This window comes from Pagrus major, chromosome 20, assembly GCF_040436345.1.
Source record: "Pagrus major chromosome 20, Pma_NU_1.0".
In the NCBI taxonomy this organism is placed as follows: domain Eukaryota; kingdom Metazoa; phylum Chordata; class Actinopteri; order Spariformes; family Sparidae; genus Pagrus; species Pagrus major.
In genome coordinates this window covers 20,887,392-20,903,561 of record NC_133234.1, presented here as the reverse complement: position 1 = coordinate 20,903,561, position 16,170 = coordinate 20,887,392, and the positions used below count along the sequence as shown (strand labels likewise).

At 41.8% G+C, this 16,170-nt stretch overlaps 1 protein-coding gene across 1 annotated transcript; it reads left to right on the top strand.

The window, feature by feature from the left end:
* The first annotated feature begins 711 nt into the window (after positions 1-711).
* st6galnac (ST6 (alpha-N-acetyl-neuraminyl-2,3-beta-galactosyl-1,3)-N-acetylgalactosaminide alpha-2,6-sialyltransferase) lies at positions 712-16,170 on the top strand. Its single transcript, XM_073490032.1, has 10 exons — positions 712-857; positions 1,934-2,294; positions 6,302-6,656; positions 9,205-9,370; positions 10,689-10,863; positions 11,657-11,795; positions 11,878-11,981; positions 12,908-12,991; positions 13,219-13,318; positions 13,756-16,170. The coding sequence occupies exons 2-10, from the start codon at positions 2,170-2,172 to the stop codon at positions 13,924-13,926; spliced, it is 1,419 nt and encodes a 472-aa protein (XP_073346133.1). The 5' UTR covers positions 712-857; positions 1,934-2,169; the 3' UTR covers positions 13,927-16,170.

Sequence of the window (16,170 nt, the reverse complement as noted above, 5' to 3'; positions counted from 1 at the left end):
GTGTCCGTCCTTCCACTTTGCTGCTTTTATGGAGACAAATCCTCCTCAGGGATGTTTCAGCCTATACATCTGGAATAATGTCCAGAGCTGACCCACTTCTCCTCCTCCTCCTCCTCCTCCTCTTCCTCCTCCATCCCCCCTTTTTCTTCCTCGCCCTCCAGCTAGCTCACTTCCTCTGGACTGCCAAAGCAACCGGTGGCGCGTACCAAAACGTGTCTCCCCTTTCAGCATATTTCCTTTCTTTTCACGGAAAGGGAACTAAAGCTGGAGAGGGCGCACAGACTATTGACTCTCACTTGGCTTGGAGGGCCCGGCTGACTGAGTGGCTGTTGGAGGGATGGATGGAGTGAATGAGGAGGAAAGTGTCTTCCTGTCTTGATTTTCTTTTTTTTTCTTTTTTTTTTTTAAAAAGCTGGAGCAGCAGAGGTTCAGGCTGCATGTTCCTGCTTGTCACATGAAAGTGTACATACATTCATATGTGTGTGTGTCCTCCTTTCTCCAGTCTGTCATTGCTGTGTGTTTCAAGGTCTCCGCACATTGTGAGCATAGCAGAGATCCTCAGAGCTGCCTGCTCATGTCTAACTTTATTGCAGCCTGGAGTGGGCTTCTTTCTCTCTCTCGCTCTCTCTCCCTCTCTCTCCCCCCCCCCCCTCTCTCTCATGCTCTGGAGTTGAGGGGGTTGACCATTTGCCAGCAGCTGTTGCTCATTTCACAATGGTCCCGCCCATACAGTGCCGAGGCTGGCAGTGAAGTCGCTCCACACTAGATGAGCAGCAGAGAACTTAGAGGAATATGTCTACATTAGAACCATCATGGAGGAGAGACTGAGAGCGCAGGACACAGAAGGTTTTCGACTGGTGAGAGGACACAGTTTTCTTTGTTTGATATGTTTGTGTTATATTTGAGGAGCTTTGCTACCGTTAGACGTGAGACACCAGAGAGTCCTCTGACTCTAAAAGGAAGAGATTGAGTCATAATTTGTCACAGTCTGATGCATGTGTTTTGTTGCCCCTCTCATATTCAACGCTGATTCTTCGTCAGCCACGTAAGAGATGATTTACACAGTTTTTCTGACATTTATATGAAGTGGAAATTAAAGCAAAAAACTACAAACTTTAATTTTTGTCTGGAATAACACCAATTTCCTGAGAGTTTTCCTGTTCCGACTGTTATCAGAGACATGGCAGCTGACTTTATCACTGGATCACTGCAACACATTCTTTCCATTCCCCATTTAGCCTCAGCCAGGAGTATCTACACAAGCCTGGGAACACTGCATCACTCACATTGTCATCAGCACTGTTATTATTATTTTCCTTATTCACCCAGTTATTAAGCGATTACTATTGAGGATCGCTTGCAGCTCGAGACTTGACTTCAGAGAAGTTTCAGGGGGCAGATTTCAGAGCCCTGGCCTCAGGCTGTGTTTATTACACCACTTACAAAGAGGTGATAAGTGGAGAGGGGTGGTGCTCAGTGTGTATGCTAATGTTTTCAACTTCTGGTGAGACCGTCAGAGCCTCTCAATGTTCAGTTCACCAGAGCAGGCAGACCAGGGGGAATAGGAAGAAGTTTCCTGCTGCCTGACTTCCTGCATTTGTTGTCGCATGTCAATTGCAGCTGACCTCAGGTTTTTTGGTTTTTTTTTGTCAGCTTCTTCTCAAAGTGCGGTTCTACGAATCATTGTGTGTCATTACAGCAGTTTCTCTTTCTTATCTTCCAAGAACAGCAAGAGCAGAATGAAAAGCAGGAAGGAAAAAAGGAAGTTAAAGGATGTGAAGCTTGTGACTCTGCACAGCACTTTGTGTTCAGGGACAGGTTTCATTAAAAAGGGATTATTTGGGACGCTGTTGACACTGAAAGATAAAGTTTCCCCTTCTTTGCCTTTGCCCTTGTTCCAACTCTCTCCCTTTTTGTCTCCCTCCTGCCATAGTTGTGCTGAGAGAAGCCCAGTGTGGAGCCCAGATCCTGTTGTGGGCTAATTAAATCCCCACCATCACCGCCTCCCCTCCTCTGGTCGACCAGAAAAAGGCAGTAAACTGTCCTGTGGAGGACAGCATCCTCGCCCGCCTCCTCGGCCTCCGTCGTCTGCCTCCTCATGTCCCTTCAGGTGGAGCGGAGGGCAGGGCGAGCTCACACGGCCGGCCGCTCGCACACACCTTGACGGGTATGGCGGTCCAGAGGAGGCTGGTGTTCGGTGTGTTGACCGTCTGCTCCGTGCTGTGTGTCTACATGCTGTGTGTGTTCCTGGAGAGGCCTCTGTCCTGGTCCATAGAGCCCCTGAAACACTTCAGGTGAGCGAAGCGAACTGTGACTATGAGGTTAAAAGAGTGTCTCTAAGCTTTAATAAGACGGTGTTCACATTAAATGATGGGATCTGTGTCAAACTTTTAGCCATTATTTAATACATATTCACTTTAAATGTTAGATAAAGCAGCAGGACAGAGATCTAAAACACACAACAAGGCAACCAGGGTCAACTAATAATATAATTCACCTGCTAAAGACCAAAAAATAAGCAGGAAGTGAAGCTGGCTGCAGTGCAGGCCTGAGAGAGCACCAGCAGGGAGGATCGGCAGCGTCTGCAAAGGATCTGACACCAAATATACAAGTTGGATCTACAGACTGTATAACATATGGACAGCTTTCTGGGTCTGAAAAGTGAAGCCAATTCTACATTCTTTCTAACGGCCAGCAGGGGGTGACTCCACTGGTTTCAAATAAGTCCAATTGTATGTAAGCTTATGAGAAATCGACCCTACGTCTCACTTGATTAATTACCTCAGTAAACGGCTCCCTAATGAGTTCCTCGTCTCAATCGCTAGCGTTAGGTCTTCTTCAACACAGCGTGATGTTGACTGAGTAAATGATGGTCCCATTTAGAGTAAAACAGAAGAGACAGCAGTGTATGCTTGACCTTGTGATTACTACAATGGCGTTTTCCTTGGGTTCTCAGTGAGATCCAACCAGGATATCCTCCTCAGCTCCACCCTCTCAGTTCTGAGACGTGAAGGAAAAACGGGCTTTAAAATCAGTAGTTCACAAGCCACTGGGTGACGTCATGGTGGGTTTACACCTGATTAACACACGAGACACTGGATCCTGCTCTTCCTCTGCCTCTGACTAAACTGTCGATAGTTGAGTTGCATTTTGGGAAGTGTAGGCGTGTCCAGGTGTTAACAGATAAGGAAGAAAAACGTGGGGAATATAAAAAGGATATCTCTATTCCTGCTGCAATGATTGTGATCCTTTTTTACAAAGTGCAGTTTGAAACCTGAGGAGGAACGTTTGTGTGTCCTCTCATAACTAAACCTGATATTGTCTTTCCTTCGACCCCTCTCTGCGTGACAGTGTTTGCACGTGTCTTTCAAACTCCAATCCTACAGTCTGTAACGCAATCTTTCTGTTACACATTTATAGTCTCCAAGCCTGCTTAGATAACCCTGATGACATCACAGCTTCGTCAGGGTTATTTTCTCACACCTGACAAAGCTCCTCCAGAAACATAGAAGACAGGCGTTTTCACAGGCTGAGAGAAACTAACTGACTGACAAACGAGCATGATGTCCATTAAATGCTGGTTTAGTTACGATGAACAACAGGCCATGAATGACGTGACATGTCTTTATTTGTGGACACTCAAAGTTGATCTTGATCTGAAGTTTGTTTTGGTGCCATTTATACACGTAGGTTACATGTAATCAGCTAACAGATTGGGTGATTTTGTCGAGCAAAAGTTATTAAATTCCTTTGTAATGTGATGTCCTCACAACAATAAGCCAGAGGCGAGATAAAGCTCGGTAGAAAGGTGAACTTAAAATGTTATAAGTCAGTTGTTCTGCTGCGGTCTGGAAATACAGATGTATCTGCTGCCGTACCACCAGACTACAGAGCAGCTTCTTTCTACAGGATGTGAGACTCTGATGGTCTCGTTTGCTTATGTAGGTCATATAGAGACATCAGTATTACCTAACTAGGCCGTTTCATAACCAGTTGAAAGTTCTTTGTAGTACGTTAAGTGGTTTTGAGAAAAATCCCTGTTTCCTGGTTGACTTGACATGAACAGCATTTGCAAGTCAGAAACTGGTAATAACACTAATTCAATGTATGACATAAGTGTGGCATCGGAGCCTCTTTGCCTAATTTGGGGACTGTTTATAAAAAAGGTTCACACTTCCTCTGTTAATCTGATGTGAATGGAAACAACTCAGGATCAGACTCACAGCCCCTGAAAACTTGATCTTCAGTGTTTCTCTTTTAAAAAGCTGATTGAGAAAATAGGTCAGTGTCACAACAAAACGTGTTTCACAGTCAGAGCACTTTGACTTCACTGTACATTTTAATTTAATCCAGCACAGAGCGGAGCTCAGATTCAGCAGTGAAACGTGAGACGGAGTTGAAGGGTTAAACTCTTATGAAAAGTTTTCTTTTTTTTCTGTAACCAGCACTTACTCCCCCTCCAGTTGTATCATTGTGGTTTTAACAAAGGAGCCACACAGCGCTCCGGCTGCACTAATGAAAAAAAGCTCCCGGAGTTATTTCACTGGAGGTGGTCTCTTACACGCGTATGTGAAACGTAAGCTTTGTCGTAACGGGCAGCACTCCAGGTTTAAAAGCTTGCAGGTCCAGATAAGATGCATTAAGTCGGGAGGGGGGGGGACGGAAAACACGCCTGTTGCTCAAAGGTCTGTTTCAGACACTAAATGTTATGTTGAGCATGTGGAGCTCGCAGGTCTTTCATTTAAAAAAGCTGTTCTTTAATCTGAACGCCAGGTAAAAATAACCACTTCCCTTCCCTGCCGTGGCTCCTCTTTTCTCCTCATGTTTTTTAATGAACAGTGGAGCCTTTAAAATGAAACAGAATAAATGAAATTCAAATTTTCTAATTAAATGGGCCACCTGGTTGAGATACAGCATCGTCAAAGAACTTTGTAAATATTGAAATAAATATACATTATATATGGGACATTAAGTAGGTCTATGTCAATATTAAATATATTTTAAATAGTCAAGGAACTAAAGAACACAGTGAAATCTTTGTAATATGTAATTTTATTTTGGAAAGAAATACCAAACAGTAAAAAAACAAGAGGAAAAAGTCATATTTCAACAGAATAATTAGAGAGAAAATCATTAATTTTGCCACACATCCCTCAAAACAAAACACACGTGATACTTTATTCATAAAGTTAATATTTATACTTATTTATTTACAAGATAAGACGAAATAAAAGAAATAGACTTTGGCAGGAGGACAACATGTGCATATGGTTAGTGATCGTCTCTACAACCCTCTAAAGATGACACATAAAATACAAACAGGCCGTGTTTCGCTCACTTCCTGTCCTCTCTGCAGGTGAACCTGTGGTCTCTGTTCAACATTAATAAGTTCCAGTTACAATTTAATTCAGATGACTTATTACATTTGTGTCTCCTTAGCAGGCTTTACGATGATTAACTGCAGCTGTGAGTGACATCGGCAGCATCTGGTCTGAGACAATCAGGGAAAGGAAACATCGTGGTTAACCAGCTCCCTCCCGCAGATAGGCGAGGTTTTTAATGCGTTTAGTGAGTCATCATTCAACGTATATTTCTACATAAACTTCAGATCATCCCATTTTCTCATTTATGAGTCGTTGTGTGAAAAGTTATGAAATTGATTAACATGTTGGTTCAACCAAATTGCAAGACATATTTCATCACTTACTCCTTGTGGTTTTTAGCCACAGACACATTCAGTCATATCAACAGTTTATTCAGAAACTTATAAAACCTTAATATGTGGTGAAACCATGTTTAGTTGATTATCCAGCAGGCCACTGTTTCTATGAAGAGCGTCCCATCCCTCAACAAAACACAAACAATAATACCCACCAACAAAAAAAACAAAAAAACAAGAGATAATAGGTGCCAAACGAAAATTCCCTCCAATACTCATTTTAAAGGATTAGTTCACCCAAAAATGTAAATACCTCCCACTCTCGCTGCTTGGTCGAGCTCGTGCACCCACGCTTTTAGCTTAGCAGCTACAGAGAAGATTTCTGCTTTAAAAAGGGTGTATCTCTATTTGCATTCTTTATGCTAAGCTAACTGGCTGCTGGCTACAAATTTAGTGGACAGACAATCTTCTCATCTCAGGCTCTTCAAGAAAACCAAAAGGCAATTGAACTATTTCTTTAAGAGACTGTCCCTCACTTCATGAGTTACATGTTGAAAGTGAGAGAGAAAAGGTTTCGGCTGATTTATTTTCAGCAGTTGACTTGCCGGGCTCACCGCCAAAATCTTGTTCTGTCTTCCGCAGCGGCCTACGAGACTCCGAGGAGCCTTTTGACAGAAAGAGTAACAGTGACCAGCGTACCCGTCCGCCCCCTGCCTCCAACCTTCACCCCGAGCTCACAGCTCTGCATGAACACACACGTGCCACACAGACTCCAACTTTAAAGACTCAAACATCCACGGTCGCTGAGCACAGACCAGCAGAGAAAGATCTCCTGGATGCCTCAAAGTCCAGTCCGAGGACTGATGGCGTGAACAAAACCAGGACCAGCACCAAAGGCCCCACGCTGAAGCCTCAGCAGCCCACACAGGCAGCCGGCCCAACAGAGCCTCCCTTCATTGGAGACACTTACATGAGTGAAGACATCCCACCACAAACAGTGAGTTCCATCTGAGCAGAGTTTCACTCGCACTCTGAAAAAATAAAGTCCTTGTAGTATAATGTTTATGTGAATACATACAGCACATTTCAATTCATTCTGAAGTCATGTTCTTTAATTTGAACAAAAGGAGAAGTCCTGATCAAAGCTCAGTTTATGATGTTGCCGCTGTCAGTGGGTTGAATTACTTTCTGTTTCGATACTGCTGTGTTTCACTATAGCGTCTGATTTCCTGTCTAGGCCCTCATGTTAAAAGTTTTGCAACGTGATCATCAAGTTGTGGTCAAAAGACAGGCGGTACTTCTCTTTTTTCGAGGGCAGCTGCAAACTTAGCATCTGCAGTTCAGGTTCTCCCATGGCCTATTTAGCCAAATTTGAGACTTAAGTAAATAGGGAGGATTTCAAAACCAGAGTCTGGGGACCCTTCCTCAGAGCAATTTGAGTTTCACAGACTGTTTTCCGCATTCTGGTGACTTTTAAAGAATGAATATGTATATATATATATATATATATATATATATATATATATATATATATATATATATATATATGTATATATGCATATCTATGCATATCTATGCATATATATATATACACATATATATCTTAATAAGTTCACTCCAACAGCAATTTTATGTGACATGTGATATTTTAATTTGACTTATAATTCTCAGGAAAAAATGCAGAATAATTCACTCCCAGCTCCTCAAATTCTGCAGCTGTGTCCACTTTAAACTATGAAGCTTTACCTACTCTTAGTGTCAGTTGGATGTGAAGGCCTCCACAGTCAATTTATCACTAATACATTATACACAATGTCCAGTTAAACTTTAAACATAAAGCTGCAGACACACAGCTCACATATCATGACATATTATGACTACAGTCAGGACCACTTTTAGTCAAAGAAACTTTATTTCCTTTGCAGTAACGTATATTTGATGGTATGGCTCTATTCTGGGACCTCCTTGCCCTTCCATGTGCATATGTTGAAAGGCTAAGGCAGGGAGAGCAGCAGCAAAGACCCCCAACAGGGTTCAGAACAGAGCAGGCATCAATGACAACAGAAATTACATTGATTAGTCAGACACAGCATGAAAAGGAGGAGCTGGGGTGGAGGCGGGTTGCAAAGCGGCTTGCAGAGGAAGCAGCAAGAGTAGGCAGGCTGAAGCAGTTTAAACAAGGCGCCCTGTGCGACATTAGCCAATTGGATGCATGGAAGGCAATCAGCTGATGAACCTGCTGATGGATTGTGAGCTGAGCTTGACTTCGTGGCCTGCCTGAACTAACGCTATGCTCAATTTTTGAAATGTTATTAACGTTGTCGCTTGGTTAGGTTTAGGCAAAAAAAGCTGCATGGTTAGGAAAACAAACATACTTAAAGTTATAATAAGACATACATTCATGTTTCATAAGTTTCATAACCAGTGTCATGTAACATATATGACGTCAATCACGTAACATGTGAGATCATGTTAACTTTACTTCGATAAATGAAGTAAAAAAAACAACTCTGGATTCTTAGTCCACCTCTCAGTCAAGGACGAGGAGCAACAGCACTGTACTGTACTACTTTCTGTAGAGTGCCAGACACACGTCGTGATAACTTAAAGGGGAAAAGGTGCGAAAATGTGTCAACAAATTGTGAGAAATTCAGGAGAATTGTGACAGCGGGAGGAAACTGAGAGAGGGTAATGAAAAACATGATTCTCCTGGGAAAATTGGGAGGGTTGGCAAGCATGGTTCTCCTTGCACGCTCACACCCTTACACTCAATCCCTGCATTTAGAGAAGGTTAGCTACTGGCTCACAAATATTCTCAAGTAAGGTAACGGTAGAAGAATAGGACTCATTCCTTCAGAAAAATCGTTTTACATGTGTGTGTTACATGTATGTATGTGGTGTATCATATCATATCTGTGGGTTACACACTTCTGGTTCTCATCAGGCTGCAGATGTTGTCACAGGGCGGCTGCCACAGTTGTACTGGGTGGGTCTGTCTTTAGGAAATGTTTCACAGAAAACAGTCATGTCTCCTTCAGCTTGGCTCCGTTCCTCCACTCTCCCCATTCTCTGAATGTATCATCGACACACAGTCTCTTTTATTGAGCTGTCAGAGGAATATAGAGGGAGGATGAGAAATTGCACGAGATAAAATGAAAACATGAGTGGAATCTGCCTCAAGGTCTTTGGATGTCTCGTAGGAAAGTTGAATTAAGCGATCCATATGGTGACTCACAGTCTTTCTCCTGCCTCGCTGTCACTGCACTTTTATACGACCCGGCTTTTAAAGTGAAGACTGTCACCTCAGTTAAACTGCAGTTTAACCTCTGAGTTGTTACATAAGAAGAGCGTGCACAAAGACCGAATCGATAATTGATTCCACAGAGGTTCCACAGCGGCAGATAACAAAATTAACGAGCTAAAGTTGCTAAAAGGCTTTTGGGACAAACCGTAACTGCATGATGCTAATAAGTCCTCAAGAGTGGAGATAAGACTTTCTGGATGTGGTGTGATAACAATGTGGCTGTGTCATCTGCTTCCAACAGGAGTGCTCAGACGGTATCCGAAGTCGGGTCACGAAAACTGAATTTGGTGGGAAAATTCTGCAACACATTCCAGTCCTGCAGTGGGCCCAACACGTCACTCCTGAACAGCACCAGCGTCTGAGCCGCTACCCGGGAGCACACGGCTGGGGAGGCGTCGATTACAAGAGTGAGTTTCGAGTTTTGAGTTTTCTTGTTCCAACACGCTTTTTTTTCTTTTCTTATTTTTCATTTCATATATTTAATTATTTATTATTTTAACATATTTTTGTTTTTGATTTTTTTTCTTTTTTTTCTTTCTTATTTGGTTGTTTTTCATGACATGTTTTTAATGATTATTTCCATTGGGATACTTTTGTTTATGATATTGATTGTCTGAGATGATCGAGGCTTTGGCCCATGAGAAATCTTCTGCACTTGTCATTATAATCAAGACGACCCAGTCATCAGAATTAATGTTAGCTAAGAACGTGTCTGCAAAACCACAGATAAGTTAAAACTCAACGTTCCTTTACGTTGCGACTTTACGCTTGCTTAGGTTGAATTTTCTATTTCTGTTGTCACCACGCTGTGCTTATGCTCTGTATAGGTTTATGCGCAAAAACCACTTGGTTGGGGTCAGGAAACCATTATGGTTTGGCTTACAATACCTGTTTTGGTTGCCATGATCACATATCGGGATGGCCCGACTTCCACCACAAAAAACACCTTAAAAACCACCTGATTTTGTTGTGTAGTTTGTGGTTAATGGAAGCAACATCAGGCACAAAAACCACTTGGTTCGGAAAAGATCATGTTCAGGCTAAAAATTTCTGGGTTTGTAACAACAAACACGACTGGAAAATTTCCTGATGAGGACAGTGAATTCATGCTTGAACAGTGGTCTCTGACATGGCAGCCTTCTCATCAAGCTGTTAAACCATCACCATCTCCTCCATACCCAAGAGTCAGCTCGTATAAATATATCTAGCGATCTGTTATCTAGTTTTTATAGCATCACTGTTTGAGTAAGCCGAGCAAAGGCGTTTCCCTGTTAAAACATCACACACCATTTGTTTTTATGTAAATGAAATTCAAAGTACAATCATATTACAATTGTTGTGTAGACACAGGGTCATTTAAATGTGATGCTGTACACTTTGTCTACAGATTTGTGTTCTAAATATAACCGGACAGAAGATACAAAGTATTTTGGATAATTTGATTGAGGACATGTGGGCTTCATCAGTTAAGATGCTTATCGTGTTGAGAAGAGCAGCTTCCTGTCTGTGCGCCCACACATGCCTCCTCTGGGTTTTTTCTTCCTTTCAGACCAATCAGAAGTAACTGAATCTGTGGGCGGATGCAATTACAAAGGCACAGAAAGAAAACAAGTGCTTCAGCACCTAAATCTCTTTCTCACGATTCAAGGATTTCTGTAAAAGACCTTTAAAGACTGTGTTAAATAAGTCTCATCCAGATTAATTCTGTTTTTTCTGTGTCAACAGCATTGGTGGAAACTCTTTCTGTCCTCAACTCTTCTGCTAACTGGCAGATGTTGGACGACTGGAAGGATCGCAGCAATAAATCAGAGTGTATCCACTGTGCTGTGGTGGGGAACGGCGGGATACTGAAGGATTCAAAGAAAGGGGAGGAGATCGACGGTCATCACTATGTTTTCAGGTAGATACTGGGTCATCCTATGAAAAGAGCTCCCTTTGTAGAGCAAAATTCTGCCCTGACAATCAAATCCACATTGTTGTTTGTTGGTTTCTAAAGCCACATGTTTGCTAGTCGAACATGTACAACATAACGTAATATTTTCTTCAAAGTCCCTCCAGTCAAAAGATTTGTGACATCACAAATAGCCTGGAAGCAAATCTTGGTCCAATATTCAGCAAACAGAAGTGTGATGTGGAAACATGAAGTCTTCAGTGGGCAAACACTGAGAACGGAGCAGTTAAACTTGTGAACCAATTTCACTCCCTTCCAATATTTTGTGATTTAGTGGCTTAATTATGTCATATAGCATGTTTATAGGAACCAAACCAAATTGAGGATATGTAACAAATTTTGTAACTATGAAAATGACAAATTTGGGGGATATTTTTCAATAAACTTTAGTACATGGGTACATTTTGGGGGTTGAGGGTCCTACGTTTTTATAGCACCTCCAAGTTGTGCGATATTTATAATCACAAAATTTGTCACAGTTTCTCAAAGTCCAAAGTTTGGACTACGGTCTTTTAAATATAGTGTTAAATCCCAAAATTTTGAAAAAGATCGCCAAAGTCTTTAAAGAACTCATTTGGGGCACACGAGAGTTTACATATTCAGTTGGTTTTGGTCGTAAACAGCTCCTCATGCTGGTTCTGGTCTGTTTTTTTGTCCGACTAAATGGTTCCTCAGCCAGACTGACAGTTTCTGTCATGTTTGTGTGTTCTCATCTGTGTTTTTGGACTCTTGTGACCTTCAGGACCAACGGGGCGATCATTAAGGGTTTTGAGCCGGACGTGGGCTCTCGGACCACACACTACACTTTCTCCACCAACACACTGATGAACTCCATGAGGAGCTACGCAGGTGCTGGGTACAGAGGACCCCCTGTGTCTAAGGTGAGGACAAAAACAACATAAAATGCTAAGATCATGACATAAAAGAATCAGGCCTGAGTCACACTCTGCCGCTCTCCAACAGGAAACGCGATACGTTTTTCTGCCAGATCACGACCGTGATTACCTGCTGATGAAGGCTGCAGCGACACACACTCCGGTAGAAAGAGGGCCGGAGCGGGCCAAAGAGTAAGCAACACTAACAGACTGTTCCCACATTTCTATCTAATGACATGGAGGCTAGATATGGTGAAGATAAACATTGTTACAACTTGTACATGTTCACATTATTGGACACCTCAAGAGGATTGTGTCATTGCAGAGTTTGTTGTGCGAGGGGTTAAAGATACTTTGCATTGACAACACAACTCTTGATCCATTCAATTTTGGGTTGTAGCTGGACCTGAATTTAACTATACTGTTGAAAATTTAATCATATAAGCTGATCATGTTTTTGTAACTTAATTTAAAAAGTCATTTTCATTCCACACTGTATGTGGGCCGGATGAGCGTGGCGATTTTTGCTATCTGAGATGTCAATGCATTAATAGTAGAAATCAATCATATCATAAAAAATGTCAGAAATAATCTAACACTGTCCCCTGACTGAAGGGAAGTGATGACATTTACTACATTTCCAATGTGTACACACTTTTCATATGAACATGTTTTGCCACTCCTGCTCCAGCTCGCACTGTTTAAAGAGTGATACGTGACTTGTCGTCCGTAGCACAGCCGGTGGAGACAGGCGCTTTTCTCACACTATGTGATCAAACAGAGCAGCTTTCTTGTGTGAGGCAGAAGATCAGCGGTTAGTGCTGATAAACACTGTCTTATCTTTAACACCTCATATTTGCAAGTTTACAAGTGTTGCAACCCCCGTGGCTATCCAGAGGAAACGGTCACTGTCACTGCAACAATGCTAATATGAATGTACTTTGAATTTCATTTACATAAAAACAAATGGTGGGTATGTGAGGTTTTAACAGGGAAACATTTCCATTCAGATTCCATTTATTGTCATCGTAAAGCACATGGGAATTGTATTACCTGATACTTTCTTTCACTCCTTATGAACTTGTTATTTTTGACGTAATTCCATATTTTCTCTACAGTCCATCCAAGTACTTTGGGGAGGACGTGTCAGCAGAGAAGTTGAAGATGTACCACCCAGACTTCATCCGTTACCTCAGAAACAGGTGAGGGAATTATCTGCGGAGCGGCCGAACGGAATGAAAGCACGGCTCACATTTCAAATAGTTGGAAATGAGATTAAAAGAGAAGCAGAGGCTGAAAGCAGAGTGTGCTGCTGTGGGACGTTCCCACACAGTGACAGAGGACAAAAGGGGGGCTGTGAGGTCCAATTAATTCAAGCCTCTGTGTCCCTGAAACCACCGATACTAGATGTTTGATCTTTTTGTTTCAGATTCCTTCGATCTCATACTCTGAAAACAAAATACAAGGACATTTACCGTCCGTCCACAGGAGCTGTGATGCTGTTGGCTGCGCTGCACACCTGTGACGAGGTAAACAATTACTGTGCTACATGTTACCGTCAGTCATCTGTTTTGTAACTATGAGACAAGGCCACACTTGCCGGATAGCGTGAGAATGTTCTGATTCTGAGCAATTGGCCTTGAAAATGCACGTATGCCTGACATCCGTGTGGCCCTGACTGGGTGCTGCTGACTCACTGTGCTGTAACAAATGTCAACCTGTTCTCAGCAGAGCCAAATTCATGATTTATATTAGATCACCCTCACATTCCCGCAGATTTGCTGCATGTCATTGCTGTCAAAACCTGTTTTTCAACCTGTCTGAGTAAGAAAAGAAAATAAGCTGAAAAAGATTCAGGCTGAGGGGTTCAAGTCAAAACACGAAGTAAAGAGGCTGATAAAATCTCTCCTCAGATGACAGAATTTGATTTATATGTTGAGTTTTGTGTTTCCTTGTGCTAATGAAGGTGAGCGCGTACGGCTTCATGACCCCAGACTATAAGAACTACTCTGACCACTACTACGACAACAGCTACCACCCGGTGGGCTTCTTCGCCAATCACGACCTGCGTATGGAAATGACTCTGTGGCAGCAGCTGCACCAGGCGGGCCTCATACGACTCTACATGCACGAGTGAACTCACGTCGACCAGAAATGACATCATCATGTCTGCACACGAAGGGAACGTGGTAACAGGGAAAAATGATGACCTGGTCTCAAAATGACTCTCACGAACGGAGCAAGAAAGTGCCAGGCGTTTTCTTTCCAAGGATCCTTTTTTTTAAAATGACAGTTGCTGTGATGGTTCAGCATGGAGATCTAGTTTTATTTATCAGTTTTTTAAATTTCTTTTAAAATAACATTTCATTCCCCCAGAAATCATGTTTTTGGTGATTTGTGAGTCATAATAGATCCAGACACTAAGGTTAAAACCAGACTAAATTTCTTTTAAAAGATTTTGGTTGGTCAGTCGGTAGTTAACTTTGATTCAGACTGAAATATTTTGACAAATATTGGACTTTTTGTGATCTCCTGATTTTGCATCAGGTCCGAATATCGGAACCAAAAACCCTTCCCCTCAGCCTCTGCTAAATCACCAATGAGCAAATGTTTGCATGCTAATACGCTAACCTAAGATGGTGAATACAGTAAATATTTCGCCAGCGTGTTAGCACTGTCAATGCAAGCATATTAGCGTGCCACTGTTAGCATTTAACTGACAATATTGTTGAATGATCAAGTATGAAAAACAGTGAACATACATGAATTTTGATTCTTATTCAGTGACGATATCTCCCTCTTGGAGAAAAAAAAACTACAAACAACAACAGACCAACGCAGAGCTGATATAGCTAGCAGTTTCAAACTAAAATTCAATATTAACACAAGTAATTAACTTAACAAACCGCCATAGATTAGCAACAGTAGCTAAAGAAGCTATAGTAGATTATTTAAATTATGTGACTGCAAGAATAGCAGTTGTAATAACAATTGTTCCTCCCATCCTGCTGACATTGTGTTTATTCAGCATTAGCTAAAAGTACCGCTGTGCATTAATACGACTGAGGGAAGATGTTGTTTGATCTGTCCATCGTTTGAGCCAAGCAACAGATAGGAAGGCTCCAAAAAACATGTCGGCTGTTAGGACATCAGCCTACCTCTGTAAGATTTGTATTGATTTTTATTCACCACATTCAGTGAATTGTTATGGCTACAGAGAATCATTAACAAACTTGACCTTTAATCTCTATTCAGCCTCACGGAGCTGTTGGCACGGCAGGTGTCAACAAAGTTACATACAGCAACATTTCAAGGACTGCACGGCTGCTACCAGCTAAAATATAGAAACATTTTAGCCCAGTTTACTTGCTTTTGACCCGCAAATCGCCAAAACCATGTTTGCTGGGATGACTTCAGAGCGTATCATACAATCAGTCTCTGAGTTTCGTGTTAGCGTGATACAGCATGTTCACAAGGGACAAGACTGCAATTGAGTTGGCCACTTGCTTTAAATATCCTGTCTCCCCACCCTAAATAGACAGCCAGAGCACTGCTGGCAGTGGCCAAGGTCTATTCTGACATTTACCCAGATTATGTTCGCTCTCTGAGTCTGTCTGTGTATTTATATTTTACTGTTGAAGGTGGTAACAAAAAGCCCATGGAGCTCATTGGAGCAGGTATTTGATTTTAGTTTAAGAAACTTAACTTATTTGTTTTTGTATTTGTTCTTCTTTTTTTAAGCAAACAAGTGTACTTTTGTTTTTTTACAAGGTGCCACACTGTGATAATAAGGAAACTGTGTGGACTCTACTGGACTTTTAGTGCCTTTTAATGTGAATCAGTAACTCGGATGAAGCATTGTGACTGAGGTGGGATTTTCTGAGGATGACTCAGGATGTTTCCACAGCAACACAAACGAGGAAGTCAGAGGCCTTTTTCACCTCCGTCTGGATTTCAGGACGTTCACAGAGGACTCGTCTCTTGAAATCTGCTCACTCAGCCGCCTGAGCTGTGACCATGAAGGGTCAAAGGTCACCAGCATTTATTGTGGCCACTCATCTCAAACTGAACTGAGGCATCACGTCCTCATTGACACAGATGCACTGACGTAAACAGATAAGATACATTTATTGTACTGACATCATTGATAAGATACTGTAGATCTGAGGGAAGAGAAACCAAAGACTAAATACGAATCAGGGAATATGTATATTTAAAATTGTTTTTGTATAATATTGAATCAATACATATTCATACAAGCTGATCCTGACATCTGAAATACTGGATCATATTTTTACACAAAGGGGACTCCTTTCATAGTGCAATTTCTGACTGATTCTGGCCTTTTTCAAATCTGTATAAAAAGGAAACTGTGATTTAA